At 32.6% G+C, this 23473-nt stretch overlaps 1 protein-coding gene across 1 annotated transcript; it reads right to left on the bottom strand.

Moving 5' to 3' along the window:
• Positions 1-7487: 7487 nt before the first annotated feature.
• On the bottom strand, positions 7488-14531 carry LOC108457495 (ubiquitin carboxyl-terminal hydrolase 6-like). Its single transcript, XM_017756597.2, has 18 exons — positions 14416-14531; positions 13407-13552; positions 13205-13240; positions 12995-13102; positions 12210-12310; positions 11976-12102; positions 11459-11518; positions 11301-11368; positions 10961-11011; positions 10339-10447; positions 9834-9922; positions 9551-9620; positions 9294-9374; positions 9112-9207; positions 8974-9022; positions 8301-8420; positions 8130-8204; positions 7488-7711 (listed from the first exon to the last, which is right to left on the bottom strand). Exons 1-18 carry the CDS (start codon positions 14423-14425, stop codon positions 7656-7658), a joined length of 1452 nt encoding a protein of 483 aa, XP_017612086.1. The 5' UTR covers positions 14426-14531; the 3' UTR covers positions 7488-7655.
• Positions 14532-23473: the final 8942 nt, after the last annotated feature.

Consider the following 23473-nt stretch of genomic DNA (forward strand, 5'->3'; position numbering starts at 1 on the left):
AACAAACGAGAGCAAAGAATAAAGGCCAATACAAAAGTAGAAGACAAAATTGTTGTTTTTGAGTCATTCACTATAAAGCCTTTGATTCTCGAAAGAAAAAAGGGGAGATTTTTTGAAGAAAAAATTGTATCACGATATTAAGCAATCAAAAGCAAAAAAAAAGAAAAAAAGGTTGATTTCGATTTCTATTTTATTTTCCTTTTTACATTTCATATCATTTTTAGACATTTATTCTCTAAACAAAAAGGAAGTAAACAATTACTTGGACCGTACCGGAGTCGCGCTGTCGGAGCCTCACCTCCGTCGACGGAGCCGATTCTAAAGCGGGTAAAAGGATCTCCTTCCTTCTTGTCTTTGGGCTAAAGGAAACGTGGCCTTTGAATGGCTCTGAAACGGCCCCAAAAACGTTCCTTGCGGTTTTAACCACCATCCATGGTGGAGTTGGGATGGCGGCGGCAAGGATGGGTCTTAAAACCCTAGCCAAAAGGAGAGAAACGGGGGGAGAAAAAAAAAGTTTTCTGTTTTGTTGAAAAAAGAACTGGAGATGAAATGATGAAAAGGAAAGGTTTTTGATTTTAAATGATGATGATGAGATGATGCCGTTTGGTATAGTGAGGGGGTTTGGCATTTTCCTAAAAGGGGATTTATGCGCTTAGTCCTTTCCCTTTTCAACCCCGCTCAATCAAGCCCCATTTTCTGCCTTCTTCTGCTTTAAAATTTAGCCCTCGATCCTATTTGGTTTTAGTTTTCTATCCTTAATTAACTTTTCAGTATTTATACTTTTATACCTCGAATTTTAATTTATTTTTAGTCATGACCTAAATCTATTTAATTCACTTATTGACCCTTTTTTTGTGTGTGTGTTTGTTTTATGTACATATTATTTCAAGTATTTTATATGCTACTTATTTACATTTATTCTAACTTATTTTAGTATGTTGATTATTCAAATTCTTATTATTTATCTTAACTTGCTTTATGTATATATATATTACCTTAATCTACTTTATATGTATTATTTATTGTTTTTATTCCTTAGCTATTATATATAGTTTATTTCAAGTTTTTTAGATATTTATAATTCTTTAAAATTATTATATGTTTATTTTAAAATTTTTCTTTTATATATTTTAAGTTATTGTATATTATGTATTTCAAATAACTCTCTCTTTATTATCTTTGAATTGTTACTATTACAAAGTATATTTATATTGTCCCTTTAATTCTTTTACATATTATATGTTTTTTACTTGTTATATATCATTTTAAATTAACTATTATATATTACTTATTTTAAAATTATTTTATATACCTTATTTTAAACCCATTTTACTTATTTCAAATGATTTTATTATTATTTATTTTAAGGTTTTTTTACATATTATTTTACCCCTTTATATATACATATTATATATTTTAAAATTATTCATTTTTTGTGTGGTAATGGATTTTTAAGACACCTTTTATATTACTTATTTAAAACTCATTTATTATCATTTGTTCACACTTTATTTATTTTATTTTGTTTATACTTTAATTCATTGGTCCTTATTTATTGATGTTATCATTTAAATATTGTATGATTGTTGCTATTGCATGTACTATGATTCATTATTTATATTTTCATATTATTGTCATTCTCTAGTATAATATTTTATTCATGCATTATTATTCTACGCACTATCATTCCATGCACATTACTATATTTTTATCTCATGTCATCGTATCGTCTATTAAACTTCAATGTTTTATCCAATATGGATCGTCCCACTTTTACTCCAAATAAATAACATTTGTTGTTTAAATATTGCATTCGTTACTATTCAACAATAAAATTTTCCAAATAAGGCAAAGTTATGCATTTTGAGATATCAAGGAATTGTGCCCTAACTTACGGGTTTCGATTTTCTCGTTATTTCTAAATAGCAAAATATCCTTTTCGAGTTTTAAAACACACGAAACTCTCATTTAAATTAAAAGACAACCTTGTGCTCAGGAACTCGTGGTATTGTGTCCTAACTTATGGGATGTGATACTCCGATATCTCGAGATAAGGAAATCTTTAAACAAATTGTTTTGAGCTAATTTAAAAAACTTTATAGAAAAGATCGTATTTCAAATCCATTCCCGATTATCCATTTTCGATATTAAGATATTAATTAATCAATTAGGTACCAATTTTGGGCGTTATGGGTGTTAATCCTTCCTTGTACGTAACCGACTCCGAACCCGCTTTTCTCAAAATTCAGAGACCAAAATGTCGTTTTAATAAACTAAAATGTTTTATTAAAACAAGGGTGATCCGATCGCACCCAATAAAGGTCGGTGGCGACTTCCAATTTTTATTTCTATTTTCAAACAAAGTCGATCCTCGTTTTCTCAAAAAAATGGTTTCGACAGTAATAATATTAAATATTTAGACTAACTAATGATATTATAAAAATAGAAGGATCAAATTATGTCAAAAACTAATGTTATAAATTAACTAACGACATTATCCCATTTTCAGCATGGTATAAGAACTAAAACTAAAGTTTGATCATTGTTTTATAATGTCAAAAAAAAAAAAAAAGAAAGAAAGAAAGCAGCAAGGCAAACCTAAAATAAATAGAAAGCCACGTATCTGTTTCTAATACCTTTAATGCATTCAAATTATATACAATCACATACTATTTTAATTGAAAAGTTAACAATATTAACTATTTGGACTAATTAATAATATTATAAAAATACATGGACCAAATTACATTAGAAATTAAAGTGTAATGGTTAAATCTTAAATATAGGCATGATAGAGGGACCAAAATTGGAATTTAACCAATTTTCAAAAATGCAAAAGAAAGAAGGAAAGCACCATGGTGGTACACGTGTTGAAAAAGAATATTCTTCATGCATTTAAAATTTAGTCTTCATATTTTTATTTTTAAGAATATAGCCCTTATATTTTTAAATTTTAAAATTCAAATCCAATTGTTAACACTATTAATTTTTTTATTAAATTCGTTGTTATGAAATTTTAAAATTAAAAAATAAACCCACTTAGGTACCATAAAAAAATTATAATGAACTTGAATTTAAAAATAATTTTAAACATGTTTACAACTCCTAAAAGTTACATCACTTTTAATCAAAATAAAATACTTTTGACTAATCGATAACATTGTAAAAATTAAAGGATCAAATCATATAAAAATTTAAAGTATAAAGATTATATTTTAAATTGAAAGCAACATATAGACCAAATTTGAAATTCAACCATTGTTATATAATCTTAAATTTGAGAGTGTTTTAAAAAAAAAAAATTGAATTGTAAAAAGATTGAAAAAAGAAAAGATGACCCGCATGTCAAAAGAAAGATGACCACGTGTCAACTTTGTGAAATTGAAAATTTACCATTTCTTTTATATAAAGAAAGAATAGTGATCCAGATGTCAACTAAAGAAGATCTTTTGAACCTTGTTTTAATATAATATAATTTGCAGAAAGGTTATTGGCTTGTTTTAGTTTGCTCCGGCGACTGGCATCTTCATATCAATTTATGATAATTAAAAGAAAAATATAAGCTACAACCTTCCCTCAATTACAACTCAGATATTTGCCTTACAATAAAAACCATAGCATTTCAAGCATCACAAATTTCTACCAAATAACTTGGATGGTTAACTTGTCTAACTACAATACATAGCAAACACTTGTAAACCATTAAATATCCTTTATACATAAACAACGTAATATTTCAGAGAGAATGTATTTTAGATATAATGTGATGTAAGAGCTCGCCATATTAAAGTTTTTGAATAAGCAAATAGCACACAAAAGTTTTAGTCTTAAAGTAAAAATAGAAATATATTGTAATAAAATTTTGGTTAAAATATGTCAAAGTATTTATACTCTTTATAAATTTAACTTTTAATAAATTTAGTTTCCTACTTTTAAATTTTAAAATTCAGATTTAACTGTTAATCATAATAAAATTAATTTATTAAATTTAGGTTGATTGTAATATCATTTTAGTTACATGACTATCAAATGAATTTTTTATTTGAAAAGGTCACATAAAAAATTTTAAAAATTAATAACAACTGGACGTGAAATTTAAAACTTGAAAAGTAAAAAGATTAAATTCTTAAAAGTAAATGTATATGAACTAAATTTTAAATTTGTAAAAAATACTAAGACTTATCTAACCTAAATTGTTTTATTTAAAAGTTATATTTTAAATAAAATTACTAATAAGATTCGAACTCAAAACCTAACTTATACTTTTGTTTTGAAATCTGATTTGAGTTTTACTATTAGAATACAAATTTGAATTAATTAAATTATTTGTTGAATATTCAAATATATTAAATATTTGCATTCCATAAGTACTTTTAATGTAATTAAAAAATATTATCCACAAAAATATGATGGGTTTGTATATTTATTATCCAAATTTGGATCCCTTATTTACAAAAGTAATGAAGGTTAATATCTGTATCCACTCTAAAATTCGTTGTAGATAGTAATTAAAATATTAAGTTTCAAATATTATTCAAAATTTGTAATATCTGAAAATGCAAAAAACAAGTTGGATATCTGTATATATTCTAATATGCATTATACAGTACCATCCCTACTTTGGATTTCTATTTTTATTTTATTTGTTTGTAATAGTAAATTAAAAAATGGTCGATATCGGGTTTTTATTTTTCAATTTGTTACTTGAGTTTGGTTTTAATGTTTAATTTGGTACCTAAATCAAATGGATCACGTGATTTAATAAATATTTTACATTGTTACAAGTGACTTTTCTGTCAAAAGTGCTAATAGGATGATGAAGGAGGACTCTTGAAATTCAAGAGAGGCAAAATGGAAAATTGTATGGAAATATCCAGGATCTCAAAGAGTCTGGTACTTTATTTGGACTTCTTTTAAACACAAATTTCTTACAAATGTGGAAAGAGTTAAGCAGGGAATTGGGGTTGACTCTTTATGTCCTATTTGTAATCATGGCTCGAAAGATTTCTTACATGTTTTTAGAGATTACTCAGCAGCAAAAGATATTTGGCTAAATGTTATACCAGTAAACCAACAAAGGAGTTCCTTCTCGAATAATTTATATGATTGGCTAGTTTCTAATTTGCAAGACCTTTCGAAAATGCATGGGGAGGAGCTAATTGGATTTGCCTATTTGGACTCCTTGCTTGGCGTATTTGGAATAATCGTAAAAAAATTTTATTATTTAATGTATAACTTGGAATTCAAATGAGATTGTCGAAGCCTTAGATAGCTGGGCCAAACAATATTCTACGATGTCTAAAGATGTTTCCGATCGATGTCATGAATATACAATTGGACAACCAAAAACATGAAATTGGGTTATCCTAAATATTAATGGTGTTGTTTTGATGGGTTCTGGTCTTGCTGCTATTGGGGGTATTGTGTAAGACGAAAATGGGGATTGAATTTTTGAATATAATTGACATTTGGGGAAATACTCAATTTTCAATGTTGAATTATTGAGCATTTTGGATGGCATCAGTTTTATCCAACAAAGAGGACATGACAGGGTGATAATCCAATCTGATAATTTGAAGATAGTTAGAACGATTCAAGATAATGCATCGACTAATTTGAATTTTGCTTTTAAGACATATACATAGAGAACACAACCATGTTGCGGATGCCTTAGCGAAATTGGCTTTTGGAAGAAAGAAAGACTTGCATATACTTTATTTTCCTACTAGAGAGATCCAAGTAATCCTAGATGCAAATAGAGCTAAAGGTGTTTTATTTCAAAATGTATCAATGTAACTAGTTGTTTATCTTGTTCTATTCACCAAAGAAATATTTGACACGCCAGCTATAGTAAAAAAGTATAGATACTTAATTTGGGAAAAACATAACGTTAAATAACCGAATTGAAAATTGAAGTCAAACTTAAGTACTTAATTTTAAAAAACTCAAGTATCAAATTGAAAAAAACCTAAGCACCAAATTGATCATTAAAGCAAAACTCAAATACTAAAAAGAGACAAAAAAATTCAAATACCAAAATAAATATAAAAACTAAATTAAGATAGCAAACAATACATTAACCCTAAAATAACTCCTCTTAATTCCTCCACATTCAATGGGTGATACCAGTTCACAATAACAAATCACCGGCAAATATTATTTTGCTTAAGTCAATAGTTTGTTAATATAAACTGCAAGCCTATTACACCACATATGCTCCATACACAAATTGGCCAAATGCAACGTTATGGAGCAAGAAAAAGAACACAACACAATTAAGAACCACCACTGGCAAAAATAATCCAATGGTCGTTGGATACCCGACGAGCCATGCCCTACACCGCTTATTCAAATATTTCCAACCACACTATGAACCAGGAAGCTTCCAGTGTAACAAACAAGTCAATCAAAGAGATAAAGCCCCCCATGACCTCTTTGATTCAATAAAACTCCACACAACAGCTGAGAGACCACTCTCCTAACACATCTCCGAGCAGGCTAATAAGACCGGAAACGAAAACACCATTATACCTGATATAGCTAGAAGCAGAAACAAAAGGACAAACAATCTATACGACCCCATAAACGGAAACTCACCGACAAGTCTCCTGTCACTAAAATCATAAAGCTAATTCGAGAGAAATCTATAGACAAATTTGAGCACTAGCAGAGCCTAAGTCTTTCTCCGGTACAACCTTTAAAGCATGTGTTGGCATTTATTATCTCTTTCTGCCATCATTATTCATTTTGCTCCTCGCGCATTTAATTTGAGGCATGTTTGATTGTTAGATAAGTCCATATAAAATGAGTATGAATGATATATTGCAAGCACATTTTCGATAAATATTGCTTGGAAATTTACTAGGGACAGGGAGCAAAGAGAAGAAAAGATTTGGGGAGAAAGATGGGTAACGTAAAATAATTTTTTTTTACCATGTCACGGTTTGATTAACAAGTTACAATTCAAGTACCATAACATGTTAGAGACTACTTCTAGCAAAATGGGCTAATCTAAAAATGATATATAATTTATAATTTGAGTAAGAATGAGCATTTGATCAAATTGACTCAAAAAATTTTGAGTTAGTCAAAGTTAAATAAATCCTATTTTAACAACCAAACTCAATTTAAAACTTTTTCACGTCAAGTTAATAAATCTTATTATATATACTTTATGTTGCACTTATATAGACTAATTATTTATTAGTTGACTAGTATTGAGTTTATTTCACTACATAAATAAAATTTATAGATAAATATTTATCAAAACGAAATAATTTTATCTTTTTTATTCAAATTTTCAAATAACTTAAATTATATGATTCATATTTGAGTTAAATCAAAATTTTTAATTTTTTTATTCAATTGATCCAAATAATTGATTAACACAACCTATTTAAACAATACAAGAATCTAAAAGGAAAAGTTAAATTGATATGTTTTGAAACTTAGATTTAATAAGAGCTGCCATAACTGAGGAATGAAAGTTTATTTTAAACATTCAATCAAACTGAATGTAATTAACAAAAAAGTAAAAGTACAACACAATTTAGTAAATATCTATTTGGCCATTTCACAATTTCTCATGTTCGAAGCAAATAAAAAAAAAAGGGAAAAAAAAAAACCGAAAGTACAGTTCATAATAAAAACAAAGATTACATTGAAACAGTGCGTGCCTTGTACATGCAGATGTATGCCATGTGCCAATCACCTAAAACCCAAAAATTTTAAAAAAAAAATTAAAAAGAAATAACCAAATGCGTATGTTCATGTTAATAGTATACCCAATCTATGGGACGAGTGTTAGATATGAGCATGTGCAATCTTCTAAAGTTCTTTTTTTTTTTTTTCAATGTATTTGGAGAGTCATCCCGTATTCATGTTTGAATGTGTTAAAAACACGTGTTAGCATGAATACTTTTAAGAAAAATGAAAAGTTAAGAGCAACATAACCTTGAAGTAGACATTCTGGATTTGGACACATGACCCTCCAATAAATTGAAAAAAAAAATGGAAAAATAGAACATACTGGTAGAGGACAGATGCTCGCATCCGACACTCACATCCGAACCAGAATAATGCAATTAATTATAAACAGTAATTCCATAGAAGTTCACGCTGTGATTTACCTCCTCCGGAAAGTTTAACAATGTCTTCCTCTCGCTGCGGGATAGGGTTATCATCGTCAAACTCGATCCATTTCCCTGTGATTAGCAACAATTATTAGTTAGTAAAACAATAAATACATAAATTAAATATCATAGAAATACAGTGCCAAACAAATTAATCCGGGAACTGACCGCTTTCTTGCTTGACCCACGCAACATAATGCCCTGAATCGGCACTTCGACCCTTGTGGGTCAGCACGGCAACCAAATCATAAATCCCGGTTAAACGTGTTTCCTTGTCAGAGGGAACCCCTGGAGAAAAACAGTTTGAGAAACCATTGTCAAAAGTGTTCAAGTATCTGACTTCAGAATATAGCTGCATTATCACAGAACAATTATGGTAAATAATTTTACGCAAATTTTGTTATGCAATAGATTCCCTACAGCTAGAAGGAATTAGAAAATTATTACACATAGCAGCTTGATAATAATCTGATGCTATGAAACTTGTCACTGTGAAGGGCTTTAAAAACTTAAATTTTATTCATCAGAATTCGGATATTCATTTACCAGAATTGCATTCATCGTAATTACTTGATAGAATATTATCTGGAAAATGAACTGCAAATAAGTACTCACATACTATGCAACTCAAACTCAGGCGTCAATGTTGGATACAGATGTGTCCAACACAGGTATGTTAACTTTTTTAAAGTTTCTCTATGTATTCGGAGGGTTATATCCCCATACCCCTTCCAAAATTTTGAGAGCACGGGTATTACAAAATAAACAAAAAATCAAAGCAATATAACTCATGTAAACCAGTTCAGGACGATTGACAACAATGGACATAAAGTGGTTTTACCTTCTTGAGATGTTGTCACAGTTGATTCTCCACTTGCATTGGATGACCCCTGCATTCAAAACATTGAAAAACAGTATCAAGCACAATGACTCGGAATTGCTACCGATATCAGCACTTATTGAAAAGTCGCCTAGTCACCTCTCCATCGATCATCTTGACATCATCATCTTTTGAGCTGGAGCTTTTCCCATTAGCTTTCAGACCGAGCTTTTTACCTTCCTCATCCCTTAGGATCTAAAAGTTGCATATCAAGAAACTGTTGGTCAATGCACAGCAAACTAAAATTTAGTTAATCATCAAAACTAGGTTAAAATGGCTACCTGACGAGGACCTTCCAATTGTTTGCGAAGTTCATCTGAACATAGATCATAAACATCCAACTCCAGTGGATAATCAACTTTCTGAAAAAGGGAAACATATATCATACAATGCAATTACAAACATAGTTTGATAAGCAAACAAACAAATTTTGGCATTTCTTGTGCCTTCACCAAGTCATCTCCAGCTGGTTAAATCAAATATAGATATTTGTTTATGAAAATCATGTGGACTAAGCCGGAAAATAAAATTTGCATACCCGCAATATCTTGGCCTTTTGATTTGACTCCCTCTTCCAGAAAAAACGAACGAATTGAATAGTCAAATACCTTCATAATTCACCAGAAAAACAAGTCACCAAAAAAGTTCTTTGTTTCAAAAATATGGATGAAAACATGGAAGGTATGAAGAATCATAAAGTGCAGATGGAATCTACATGAGAGAAGTGACATGAGGAAGAAATGCCACCTTTCATTTTAGCAGACTACAGTACAATATATATATAGAGAGAGAGAGAGGGCGATAACAAAGCTCTTAGCTACCTTGGTAAACCATTAATTCGGGACTCTTTCAAGTAAATTGCACTGCGCCCGAGGGCAGGAGAAGCCTTTTCCAGTTCTGATTTCAAAGCCTACATAGAGAAATATTATTAACTCATGTTAAAAATAAATGAGTTAACGATTAGGAATAGTATTCTTCATTTGGAAGCCAATGAAGCTACAGAACGATGAATCATTAATTTGTAATGAGATCTGCATGGAACAGTGGCTAGGACAAAACCCTCATGGGAGGGGGGGGAGCAAGGTAAAAAAAATTCCAACAGCTTAGATTTGTTATTCAATATTTTAAAAAGGAAAAGAGAAGAAAGGCTTAATTAAAGCCTATTACAAGTCCAATCACAGCATCAAAGTCACTGATCAAAGTAACTGCTCCAAACTATAAGCTGTTCCGTTTGGCCACAAAGTTGACAAAACCATATCAAGAAAAAGCATCATACACAAGATGTAGATATATAGAACAGAAAAGAAGATAGCTGATATAGCTTACATGCTTTAGACCTTCATGTAAATGGTTCACTTCTTGCGAAATGTGGCATTTAAGTGAATAAACCGATTCTGTCTCAGAGGTTTCTTCACCACTCTCTTGGCAATGAATCCTAGCAATCAAACATAGGTTAGATGATACAAGAAGGGAAAGTTATCAAGAACTTTTTCAGATAAAAGAGAAGCAGAAAAATAGGAAAGGCAGCAAATAATACAATGCACTGATGAGTAATACATGAACTTGGGGCATACAAATAAATCAACCAAATATCGAGTAAATAACTTTCTCAATAGTAACATAAACCAAATAAGGAATACAGATTTGAATTTAAAAACTGCATAAAGTACATCGATGTAGGCATAAGTAGAAGGATGTTCAGGTTTTGCTTGTTTAGACTAGTTGAAATTTGAAATTCTTTATCTTTTCCCTCAGTATAAAGATGATATACTTTTACATGTATTTCTTACATGAACGGCACCAGTGGTATTTGAAATTTTGAATAGCAGCAACAATTCTTCAACAGTTATAGAACATGGCATCAGCATATATAAATTGTCTAACTAGGTAATGTCATCATCAAATTAAAAAGAAAAAAAAAATGACTATCAAATCTGTAGATATCTACCTGCTTGCAAGGTCAATACCAAAAAGGTCCTTTACAGTATCTATATTTTCACTGTAGAAAGAAAAAAAAAATGACAGTGAAAGATTAGAATTATTTTTCTAAAAGAGATGTTTGCTACTAAATTAGAAAGATATATGCTAGAGAAGCATTGCAGTAGCAAAAGAACCATGGAAGGTAACACTGCTCCAAATAAAAGATCCCTAATTTTGAAGAAAAAGTTTGATAAACCAAAAGCAACAGCTTTAAACTGTTTCAGTTGTTAAGGGCACCATGGACTTGCTCAAATTTTGCCAGTAAGTATAACTCAGTATATCCAAATGACAAAGAACAAGAAACCTACCTAGAACCAGCTGATCGAAGAGACTGAGAGAGGGTGTATAAAAGTTGTGTCCAACACTCTTCAGCATCCTGTAAAAAACCCACATATCAGCATATAAACAAATCTAAGACAAAAGAGTATCGGGTACAGTTGACTAAAAAAACGAGAAAAGAAAAAACCTGCTGCATGAAGACACCATTATGCAACTGGCCGAATTGAGGATACTTTTTACGCAACAACTGAAACCAAGATACACATAAACAATAAGTTCTCCATACCTTCCATCAAACTAAGTGCCATATAGCAACAAAAAACAGAAAAAAGAGAAATTCCTTTAATGAACTTTGAAGTACAGCGTAACAATTCTGTTGACAACAGCATAGAAAAATATTTGCATGAAGCTCTAGCAATAAATGGTAAAAAGATTAGATCACTAAGGAAAGAGAATTCAACAGAATCAGAAAAAATGGTTAAACAAGGCACAATAATACACTGTTTTCGTGGACTTTACCTTATGTGAATAAAATTACCAAAATAAAATCAGGTACACCTACAAATATGTTGCATGCAATATAAAAATATTTCACCTAAATTCTAGTAGATGCGTTTCTACCACCTAGTGATATCCTATAGCTTCAGAGATCAAAGAGAACACAGGGATTCAAAATACAAGTGACAAGGAAAAAGGGAACAAACCGTCCAAAATTGCATAGGTGCAACTGGCTTGACACTTTTATCAAGTTCACCAAATAAATCACGTGTGGCAATTGTCAACATATGAGAAGTCTGATCCACATCATTGTTTCTTCCTGAATGTGAATATCTGATCACAATTAAGACACTGCACGTTACATCTGATTCATACAAAAAACATACAAATCCAGTGCCATATTCTCACATAATGCATTGTTAGGTAAAGAAGGCACTTACTTTACTAAAGAAGACTTCAACTCTGGAACAGAATGGAGGCATTGTACTGTAGAATTCATGTAGCAGGTATTTCCCAGATTAAATAGACCAGCACTATGACCCTAAAAGTACAACAATCAAATAGGTACAATCCTCAGTTGCAAGGCTAAAGACAAGGAACAAATTATAAAGACTGAGAGTGAACCCACCATGTACTAACACAAGATGAAGGCAAAATAATATTTAACAAAAGAGCATAGTCAAGTTATTGCAACTAATCCCTAACAACCCATAAATGAGCAACAAATTGCTCTCAATAATCTCAGGTCAAACAACCGACAGTTGGGCCAGCCTGATTTGAGAATATAATAACTATCAATCTAACCATATTTTAACAAAAGAATAGGAAAATCCATCAATATTCTTTTAATATGAGGAAGAGTTACTATGCTGCCATGCTTTCCAGGAGGGCAAGCATGGTAAAGCTAAAAACAATGTTCATCTAAGTCTCGTTTGACATCTTGAATAGCTCCATACTTAACTTTAGTTCTTTAACAAGTACATGTCAACTAAAGCATGAATTCATGTTCAATGAAATCAAAGGAAAGATACCAAACAATTGAATAATGCGTAAATCACAAGTAAACTATTTGATACATGCTGGACTTATAATGAAATCAGACAGCATCCATGATACCAAGGCATACTACAATAATGCCATATTACAGTTTTTATGTAATCCCCAATGCAAGAACATATTTTTCATTTGAAAGCAAAAAAGAACATGGAATTAAATTGGCACTTACCAAAGATACCACTTGTTCTTCTTCCGGAAGATCTTCCATAAAAACAGGGCCCTTTTCTGGGGCTTTAACAACCTCATCAGCAGTTCCCATCATCATCAACTTTTGACCCTAGAAGAAACATTTTGGCACAAGGCGCAGCATTCTCATTAGAAAACTGCCATAAGTAAGAGATGAAGGGGAAATAAGGTAAATGCTATCAAGATAGCTCACCTGCTTCAGACCAACTGTTGACCAATCTGCATCATCCTACATCGTCAAAGGGTAAGCTTTAGAAATTCATGAATCACACTCAAAATAAGCATGTTAGAAAACCATGACTAGACAAATAAAGGGTAAGCAACACTAATCGCAATGCACAAAGCACTTTATAAAGCAACTCTGATAGCTATTACATAAAAAATCATCCAAGTACCTTCAACAAGCCACCTTTAACCATAATTTTCTGCCTTTCAGGAGGTACTCCAGTCAGATCGTACAACTGGCACTTGAAAACATATGGAGGCTGACTGGTATCAATTTCCACAGCCTTCAAGAGTTCCTTTTGCCATTTCACACTCACTACAAAATTCAAAGAGGATACTTAAAGAGTCCAAAATAATTATAATATAAATACAAATGCCTTTAATATTAGGGTAAAACCAAGGGCACCATGGAACATATAACACCTCAAAATTGATTGTTGATTCATTCCCTAACTAACCACCAAGCAAACACATTTACCAAAATTAACAACACAAAGTTTTGACGTTTGAATTTAGATCAAAGTTCCAGCTATTCTGAAGTAGTGCCAATCTAATTTTCACCATACAATTTATAAAACCTACTATTTATACGGTTAAAAACTCAATCCCATGGTAAAAACTGAGTTCGTAAAGATTAGATCTTCGAATATGTTAGATGGATCAACCATCCGCCGAATTAAAGTATATTAAGTTCAATTTTTTTAATGAAATATAGACACCTTAATAATTGGTTGAATTGAATATCCAAAAACTCATTAATTTACTTCCATTATGCACACTTAACTCTAAAAATATAAATGAAGATTACACCCATCAAAATTAAACACTAAGACCACGGAAACCCAGATTAGCTTCATTCAATATCAGATAGTATAATCCAAATACACAACATAAAAACGACCCCACGCATCATAAGATGGAACAAACATGGAACAATAGAATCGAATCCCCATCCACCAACCCACCCAAGAAAACCCGGATAGAAAATCGAAAAATAAAAAAGACCCATTACAAAAAAAAATCCAAAATGAAGTCCATTAATAAGCTGCAACAGTTCCATTCATAAAAAAATAATAATACTAAACCAGAATTGAAAACCCTTTATAGGTAAACCTAAATGAGGCATTAACTATGAACGACAGTGCAAAAAAAATCAGCAAAGAGCTTAGAGCAATGAACCTGTCAACATGATTGGATTACTATTGAGGATCGACCGAGAAAGAACGAGAAATTTCGAGGGTTTTTTTTTTTTTTTATTTGAAGTGTTTTCTTTTAGCTTGAAGAAGGGGAAAAGTATTTTATTTCTGCGATATATTTTGTTTTTATAGAGGAGAAGTGATGTACGAACCCGGTTCTCATTGGTCCGGGTTGGTTGTCGTGGATTCGGTTTGGTTCATTCCAACGGGTCTAAGGTTTTGATTTTTTAGGTTAAACTTTGCTATTAGTCCCTGTACTTTAAGAAAGTTATGGATTTAGTCTTTATATTTTAATTTGATCAATTTTAGTCCTTATCTTTTTGAATTGGTCAAGTTTAGTCCCTATTCTTTTCAATTTTTGAAATTTTAGTTTTAACTCAAATAGTAATAGTTAAATCCATTTGGTTAAACTCAATTACCAGTCATGTACTATGCTACAGTTGTAGATTTAGTTTATATTCTCTAACTAGACCATTCTAAATCCTTATACTTTTCGGATTATGAAATTTTAGTCTTGATGCAAATGATAGTTGTTAATCTATTAATTAGATTTTTAGTAAGTAACTTGTGAAAATAACAAGCTGACATTATATTACATATATGATAATATGTTTGGCGCACAAGATTTTGAAAATAACACAATCTAACTTGATGAATTTAATAGCTATCGTTAGGTGAAGATAGAAATTTTAAAATTCAAAAATTATAAAAACTAAAATGATCAAATTAAAGTACTTGTATTAAATCCACAACTTTCATAAAGGTACTAATAACAAAATTTATCCCTTTTCTATTAAGGATTTGTTTTAAACAATATAAAATTGAATAGTAAATATTATGATTATCTTGCTTTAAGCAAACTACAGTAAAGCAAGGAAAGGGTAAAATAAATAAAAAAGTGATAATTTTATGATTTTTTCACACATAACAATATTTTTATATAGTATGCAATGTAATAATGTATTAATGTAAAATTTAAATTCTTTTTAAAATAAAAGTTAAATAGTGTACTTTTTTTGTTTTAAAAGAAAAAGATTTTATGAAACTTTTGTTTTCATTAAAACTCGCTATGTTACACTTAGCCTCGGATTAGGAGAAGTTTTATTAAAACATTTTGATTTGTTTTTCATAAATTTAAGCATAAGTTGATTTGTCCAAAAGTGAAATTATTATCGATTTCAACAAATTTAATCGAATTGAATTAAATCTTAAATAAAATAATTAATAATTTTAATTGTAATATTTTAATATTATATAAAGATCATATCAAGTAAATAATTTAAGGACCAAGTTGATTGTACCATTTTAAAGAATTGATCATACGATGATACTTGAATAATTAACTTATAAAACGAGTATTGGTTGTATTATCAAAGGTTGAGACTTTGAGACCTTTAAATTTATATAATTTGTGTAATAAAAAAATTGATATTGGAATATAAATTTTTTACTAACTTTAACGGTGAGTTTACGGTTTAAGGTTTAATAGGCAACACCTTATAAGTTGATGTAAATAATGATATTTGATATCAAAAACAATTTAGGGTACTAGTGATATGCCATTGAAGATAGTGGGGAGGGTGTCATGATGACCCATAAATGTCACATTAATCATGTATTAGAGTTGACCATATTCGACCCATGAGGCACTTTTGTGGATAAAAATCATGAGGTCCAATGGCTCGAAGTGAACAATAAGTGTTTAGGTTCGAGTCCCAATGAAAATCATATATGGACTAGTTAAATAATCAATTTGCCTTAAGTTGTTCAACTTATTGTTTGTAATAGTTTGTTTTGATTTAAATTGTTGATGTAGTTAATTAGTTGCAATGGTAAAGAAAACAATTCTAGCAGTTGAATGATAAAGAAAATCCATATCAACATATAGTTTATTTACTCGTTAAAAGGTGATGCCTTTAACGGCGAAAGTACCTTCTTCCTAGCAGGTCCCTCTACTGCAAACGCTAGTTCAAATTAGTCCACATGCTATTAAATGGATCGATTTAACTTTTATGCTAGTATAAATAATCAAATAAGGACAAATTTTAACAAAGTTAATATTTTAAAAGGTTTTCTGATTCTGCAAATGAAATGGAGTTGAAATCGAAATGAAAAAAAATGGGTCAACTACAAGTTTAGTCTTTTTTTTTTTTTTTATGTTTGTTTAAGTTTAAGTTTTGGCCATTGTACTTTAAAATTTTTACTATATTGTAACTAACGTTATCGATTTATTACATTATAGTCATTCAACCATAAACTCTCGTTAATAGCGTAATGGCAAGCTAATGAGGCACGCTAATGTATCATTTAAAAAAAGGGTCAAATTATATAACTAGTCCCTAGTAATTTTTTCCTTTTGAGCTAATTTATTTATTCTCATTCTTTGGCTTGATCATTTGATTTAATAATAAAATTGAATTAGTGCGACTAGCTTCAGGTTGTTTACAGTTGAAGCTCGTGAGAGGCCATATGTGAAATCTCTTTATGAGTGATGAATTGAGACAAGTTTGTTCATGTTTAGAGGGCAATTCCACATGGATCAACATTAGTAAGAAAAAACAATGGTATCATCACCTCTGGGAGAAGCTGTTGGAAAAAACGGGTTTGGAAAAGATAGTGGAAAATAAATTTAGGGAAAAATCAGAGTTTTAAAAATTTTTCGGAAACAATATCTTGGTTGTGATATCTAAAGTAATAAGCACTTAATCAAAATTGTACATTTTTGATTCGTCTAGGATGAATGTTTCGACTGAGTAGTCTTCTCTGCTATCTTCAAGCTCACGTCTGCCAAGTGTGGACTTGCTTCGAGTCAGAAAATTTTTCACAAAAATTATCATTGGGGTAATTTTATAATTTCTCTAAACTTTTGAATTAAATTGTAAATAAAAAAATATCCCTAAAAAATTTTTGAAATAATCTCTGGAAATTTTCTGAAATAATCTCTTGAGATAATTTTCTCTTTACAACTTTCTCCGAATTCAAATGTATGTAAATAATGACCCAATGCTTCATTTATATAGGAGAGTTTAGAGAATTAAATATTATTAAAATAATAGAATATTTATCTACAAGATAAATATTAAATTAAATTTAATATTAATATAATCACTTTAATATTAAATTAATAAAATACTATTTAGATAAGTATTAAATTAAATTTAATGTTAAACTATTAAAATAATATTATTTTTGGAATAATTAATCAAATCAAATTCTCTGGTCGAATTTCAGTATGAATGTAACTCTTTTACTGCTCAACCATCGACGACCAACCGCCACTGGCCACTGGGATGCTGCTATCGTAGCTGCCAGTACCACTGTGTGCGGTGATGCAAGTGCAACACCCTTATAGCACCCCGAGCGGGTTCGGTCCAGGTAAATAATGACCCGACTAGTCTAGTCTAGCCACCGGTTGGACCTCAACCCGGTTTCACATATTGGGCTTGGTTCGACCAGCTTTTGGGTCTTAGTCTCGGTTTTAGGCTCTCGGGCCCAATTTACGATCTCAGGCCCAATTTCCAAGTTCAATTACCCATTGGGTCTGACTTAAAAATTAACTTCAAAAAATATCATATTAATTTTAATTGATTCGATTAATTTAATTTTACTTAATCAAAATTAGTTTTTCCAAAAATCACTTAGATTTTCCAAATTAATTTTTCAAGAAAATTCTTTAACCAAATTCTCTAGTTGAACAATTCTTACAACCACCTAATTTAATTCCATGTTAAATAAATCAACTCAATCAAATTATTCCCAAAATCGTAGAATTTTTTTTTTGATTCAAATGCAGTCCGATTGAGCTTTTGTTGAGCTAGCAGATGGACCAATCGGACATATACAATTAGACTCTAGTGTCATGGGGCTAGACCTTTCGTCTCGCAATTCGTGCAGCCTTAGGCAATTCGCTCGTCCAAACTTGCCTAAGTCAGCCTTTACTCGAGTGAGATTCCTTAAGAACTCCTCCAATGTACCAATTGTATAGCGGAAGCGATTTATGGCAAAAGAAGCAGCCAAAAGAACAACAGAAAGAGTTTGAGTAAATGCTCTTTATTCTCTTATTCACAAAAAATAATGAAACAATGTAATAGAATGATTACAAATGAAGGGGAGGCTCTCTGCTTATAGTTGAGCTCCCCAAAACTGACGGTCAAGATACATCTACATCGACGGACGAGATTAACCATATCCCATGATTTAAGGGATTTACAAGATATGCCATATCAAATCCTATCTAATTTTACAAGATATGATTCCTTTTATCTTTTAAGATTAGTTACCAAATCAGCCTAAGTTGCCATATCTTCGCTATCGGGCCAACCAGGCTTCAATCTGACAGGCATCTCCAACAGTTCCTTGAAGCGAGCCAGTTTTCGTAGGCCAAATGATCCCCATTTAAACAATAAACCTCCATTGGATGCATTTCCTGTAATAGTCACGGGCTTTGAACTTTAACCCGTGACATTCTCCCCCACCCATTCTTGCAATGTCCTTGTTGCAACATCCTAATGGCACTAACTTGATTCACCTCGATTTCGTCTTGACGCCTTAACTTTTCCCTTTGAGACTTTTACCTCGACTTCTGTCGCTTCTTAGCTCGAGCCGTCCTACTCATTTGTACATCTCGAAGACAAGGAGTTATGTCACTCTTTTGCCCATATTCTAACTTCCCTCGAACAGAATCCTCGTAATTCACAACACTTGGCTTTTCTTTGCCCACAGTCTCTCGGCCTTCTTGCTCAAGAACTTCGAAAGGGCTCTTACATTCTTGCCAAGTCAACAAGTTAGAATGCAACACACTATCAGAGTGTTCAGAATGTACCTTTACATTTACTAAGGTCAACTGTCCCACTTGCATCGCTTCTTTCCCCTTGAAGTCTGATGCATCACCCACCTCTCCCATAGGTGGAAGCCTAGTCGATAACTCGGCCAACTCCGACGCTTCACTCGACTTGAGCATCATTGGTCCCAGCTTCACTGTTTTCATCCTAACTTTTTCCTTTAAGTTCGATAACAAACTCCCCTCTTCATTGAGTGGAAGCCCTTCTAACGACTCATCAAGCTCGGACGTTGCCTTTCCTTTAACTACGGCTTGCTCTGGACAGTTCCATAACTCATGGGGACCACAGCACAAGAAGCACTTTACTCGCTTATTTTTGCTCCTCTTTGCCCTCTTGGCTTCAGCTTTTCCCTTGCTCGAACCAAGCTTCTTGGGCTCCTTGTCTGCTCTATCATTCCCTTTGATGCCAGACTTCTTCAGACACATTCGCAACCTATGCGGATCATGACACAAGAAGCACTCTACTGGATTTTTCTTACTTTTGGCCTCCTTAGCTTCGACACCCCTTGCGCTCGAACCAAGTCCCAAGGCCTTACCCACCGGATTCTTCTTAAGCGCAGATTTCTTCGGACATTTCTTCAATATATGTGGACCGTCGTAGAGAAAGCATTTCAGCTTGCCCCTTTTTCTCTTGGGTTTTTTCTTCCCAACTCATGGTTTTCCATTACCACCATTTTCGTCGTTGCCATTGCCATCATCCTTATCTTCCTTGTGATTCCCTTCACATGCGCCCCTTTCCTCGAATTTTTTTAGACCCAAGCTTGTATTTCCTTAGACCAAGCTTAACTACAGATTTCGCTACCGTCATGGCTTCCGACAGCTTTTAGGTACCTCTTTTTTCCACCTCCTGTTTGACCCAAGACTTCAATCTTTCTCGAAAAGCAAGCAATGCTTCTTTCTCGATCACATCTAAAACTTGGAGCATGAGTTCCTTGAACTCTCGAACATACTCCTGCACTGTGCCCCGTTGCGTAATCCCTTGCAACTTTGCCTGAGCTTTTTCCTCGGTAAGCTTTGGGTAAAACTGTCCCTTCAACTCATATTGGAACTCTTGCCACGTTCCAATCTCATATTTCCTTTTATCTATGGTCCTACATCGACACCATAAAAGCGCAATATCAGTAAGAAATAATGAAGCATTATTTACCTTACCTACATCATCCATGATACCTTCGGCACGAAAGTAATTTTCCATCCTCCACAAGAAATTATCCATATCACATGCAGACGTTGTCCTCACAAACTCTTTTATCTTCGGGACATACTCATTACTGAGTATTGCACTTAACAGTCCTTTCCCCACGGCTGCTTGGCACAAGGCCAGCTCTCCCTCAAGCTCATCTGTTCTTGTGCTCAAAGCCATCGTTGTGGCCATTGTTTCCTCCTTCAAAACCTTCACTATGGCTTCGAGAGCACCGTTCCTCTCCATCAGCTTCTTCATTTAGGAATCTAGCAACTCTTGCATGCTATCCCTTCAGGAAGTGAGACACATGGTCACAAAGTCCCTGAACTACTCCTTCAAGTCCTCAATAAGTTCCCCAAGTGCATTGTCTGACTTTTTTACGTCCTCCATGGACTTCTCAAGTTTGCCCACGCGTTCCTCAATAGCCTACAGCATCTCCCTCAAAGGCTTTCTCGCCCACATTTGTTCAAACTCTTCTCTCGACATCCCAAAAATGCCTTTGAACCAATAGCTCGGATACCACTTGTCACGGGGCTAAACCTTTCGTCTCGCAATCCGTGCGGCCTTAGGCGATTCACTTGTCCAAACTCGCCTAAATCATCATTTGCTTGAATGAGGGTTCCTTAAAACTCCTCCAAGGCACCAATTGTATAGCAGAAGCAATTTATGCCAAAAGAAGCAACGAAAAGAACAACAGAAAGAGTGCTCGCAAAGTGTTTGAGTAAATGCTATCTATTCTCTTATTTGAAAAAAATAATGAAATAATGTAATGGAGTGATTACAAATGAGGGGGAGGCTCCTATTTATATTTGAGCTCCCTAAAACCGACGGTCAAGATACATTTACATCAACGGACGAGATTAACCATATCCCATGATTTAAGGGATTTACAAAATATATCATATCAAATCCTATCTAATCTTTACAAGATATGATTCCCTCTATCTCTTAAGATTAGTTACCAAATCAGCTTAAGTTGCCATATCTTCGCTATCGAGCCAATTAGGATTCAATCTGACAGGCTTCTCCAATAGTTCCTTGAATCGGGCCAGTTCTCGTGGGCCAAATGATCCTTATCTAAACAATAGACCTCTATCAGATGCATTTGGTGCGATCCGTGACACTAGTGATTGCAATTAGTTTAGAAGTATCGTTCTGATAATTCACAATTACTTAATCTTGGAGTCAGTCTACAAAAAGTACCATGATAGAAAATCCTTATTGTTTACTCTTTACGAAAATAATTCATCCAATTGCTTTGTTCAGTGACCTCGTATGTGTGTGTTACCCTCATATGATATCATTAATTCATTTGAATTAAATCCGTTCACTCAATACAATCTTATTTTATCTCGTTGTCAGCATTATATCTTCTTAATGATTAATATAACAACTGTCAACAAATGACTTTTATTGACTACTATTATCGATATGGATATATGTATCTAATGTACTGCAAACGTGAAACTATTGATAAATTTTGAGAGTTTTGTACGGAAATGAGCAGTTAGGTTTATCCATAAAGAATATTTGGTCTAACCGAGGTGGGGAATATTTGTCCAATGAGTTTTTAGAATACCTCATAGAGAATAAGATTTTATCCCAATTGATTACGCTATGCACTCCACAACAGAATGGTGTAGTTGAAGGAAGGGAATAGAACCTTGCTTGACGTAGTTTGTTCAATGTTAAGCTATTCACAACTTTCTATGTAACATCCCTAACCCTTATCCGTCACTGGAATAGGGTTACGAGGCATTACCGGATAACACACATCATTCACATATATTTATACATTCGTACTCAAAATCTATTCAAAACATTCATAATGTCCTTTATAAGGCTTTACGAGACCTTAAAACATGTTTAGAAGTGTTTCAGGACTAAACCGATAACATTTGCAAACTTTAGGAAACTTAGAAATTTTTTAAATATATAAAGGTCACACGTCTGTGTGAACAAGCTGTGTGCCTCACACGGTCACCAGACACGCCCGTGTCACAGGTCGTGTAAGAACATGGCATACATACTGACTTGTACCACACGGCCGAGGACACACCCGTGTGCCAGGCCGTGTGAAATTTAGAGGGGTTACTAACTTGGCCACACAATTGGCCACATGTCCATGTACTAGCCCGTGTGCCACACACGACCAGTAGACACGCCCGTGTATTTAGGCCGTGCCAAACTTGTAGGGTATACTAACTTAATTCGAAGGGTTACCCCAGGTGACACACGGCCGTGTAGCATGACTGTGTGTCGCATACAGCTGAGGCACACGCTCGTATCTCTGCCCGTATGGACAAAAATAGGCCATTTGTAAACCCTTCTTTCATGCACACAAAGTAACCCATATGGTACCATTTCAATACAAATTTTAGCAACCAAAACATGCTATTTCATTCACATATCATGCCATCTATCCACAACCATTTCAACTACTCAATTTCATAGTAAAAAACATACCAAATTAATATGCCACAATTATCAAGACTTACTTAAGTTCTAAATGCATTTCCTCATCAAATTATCATCTATATCATGACACAAATTGCACCATATCATCATCTCAAAATCAAACCATAATATGTCAATCTTCCAAGCATTAATACATCATCTAATAATTAACCAAATGAACAACCATTTAGTTATATCAACAATTATGGCAAACACACCAAAACAAGCCAGCATATAAGGTATTATATACATCACATATATCACTTATCAAATATATAATTCAAGCCGACTTAAATAGCCATACACACTAACATTTATAAGTCAAATCTCATGGCTAACATCATAACTCAGAACATACCAAGATGACACTAGTCTATACATGTCATATACCATATATACAAAGTTTCAAAAATACCAACGAGATGATCGATAGTATGATGACGTTTCCCCGACAATCCCAAAGTCCGAGCTATCTTTGATAATCTATAAAATAGGGAAAGAACACACAAAGCAAGCTTCAAAAGCATAAAAAAACATATACAAATAAAGTCAACACATGAA

Source organism: Gossypium arboreum, chromosome 9 (assembly GCF_025698485.1).
Source record: "Gossypium arboreum isolate Shixiya-1 chromosome 9, ASM2569848v2, whole genome shotgun sequence".
Classification (NCBI taxonomy): Eukaryota; Viridiplantae; Streptophyta; class Magnoliopsida; order Malvales; family Malvaceae; genus Gossypium; species Gossypium arboreum.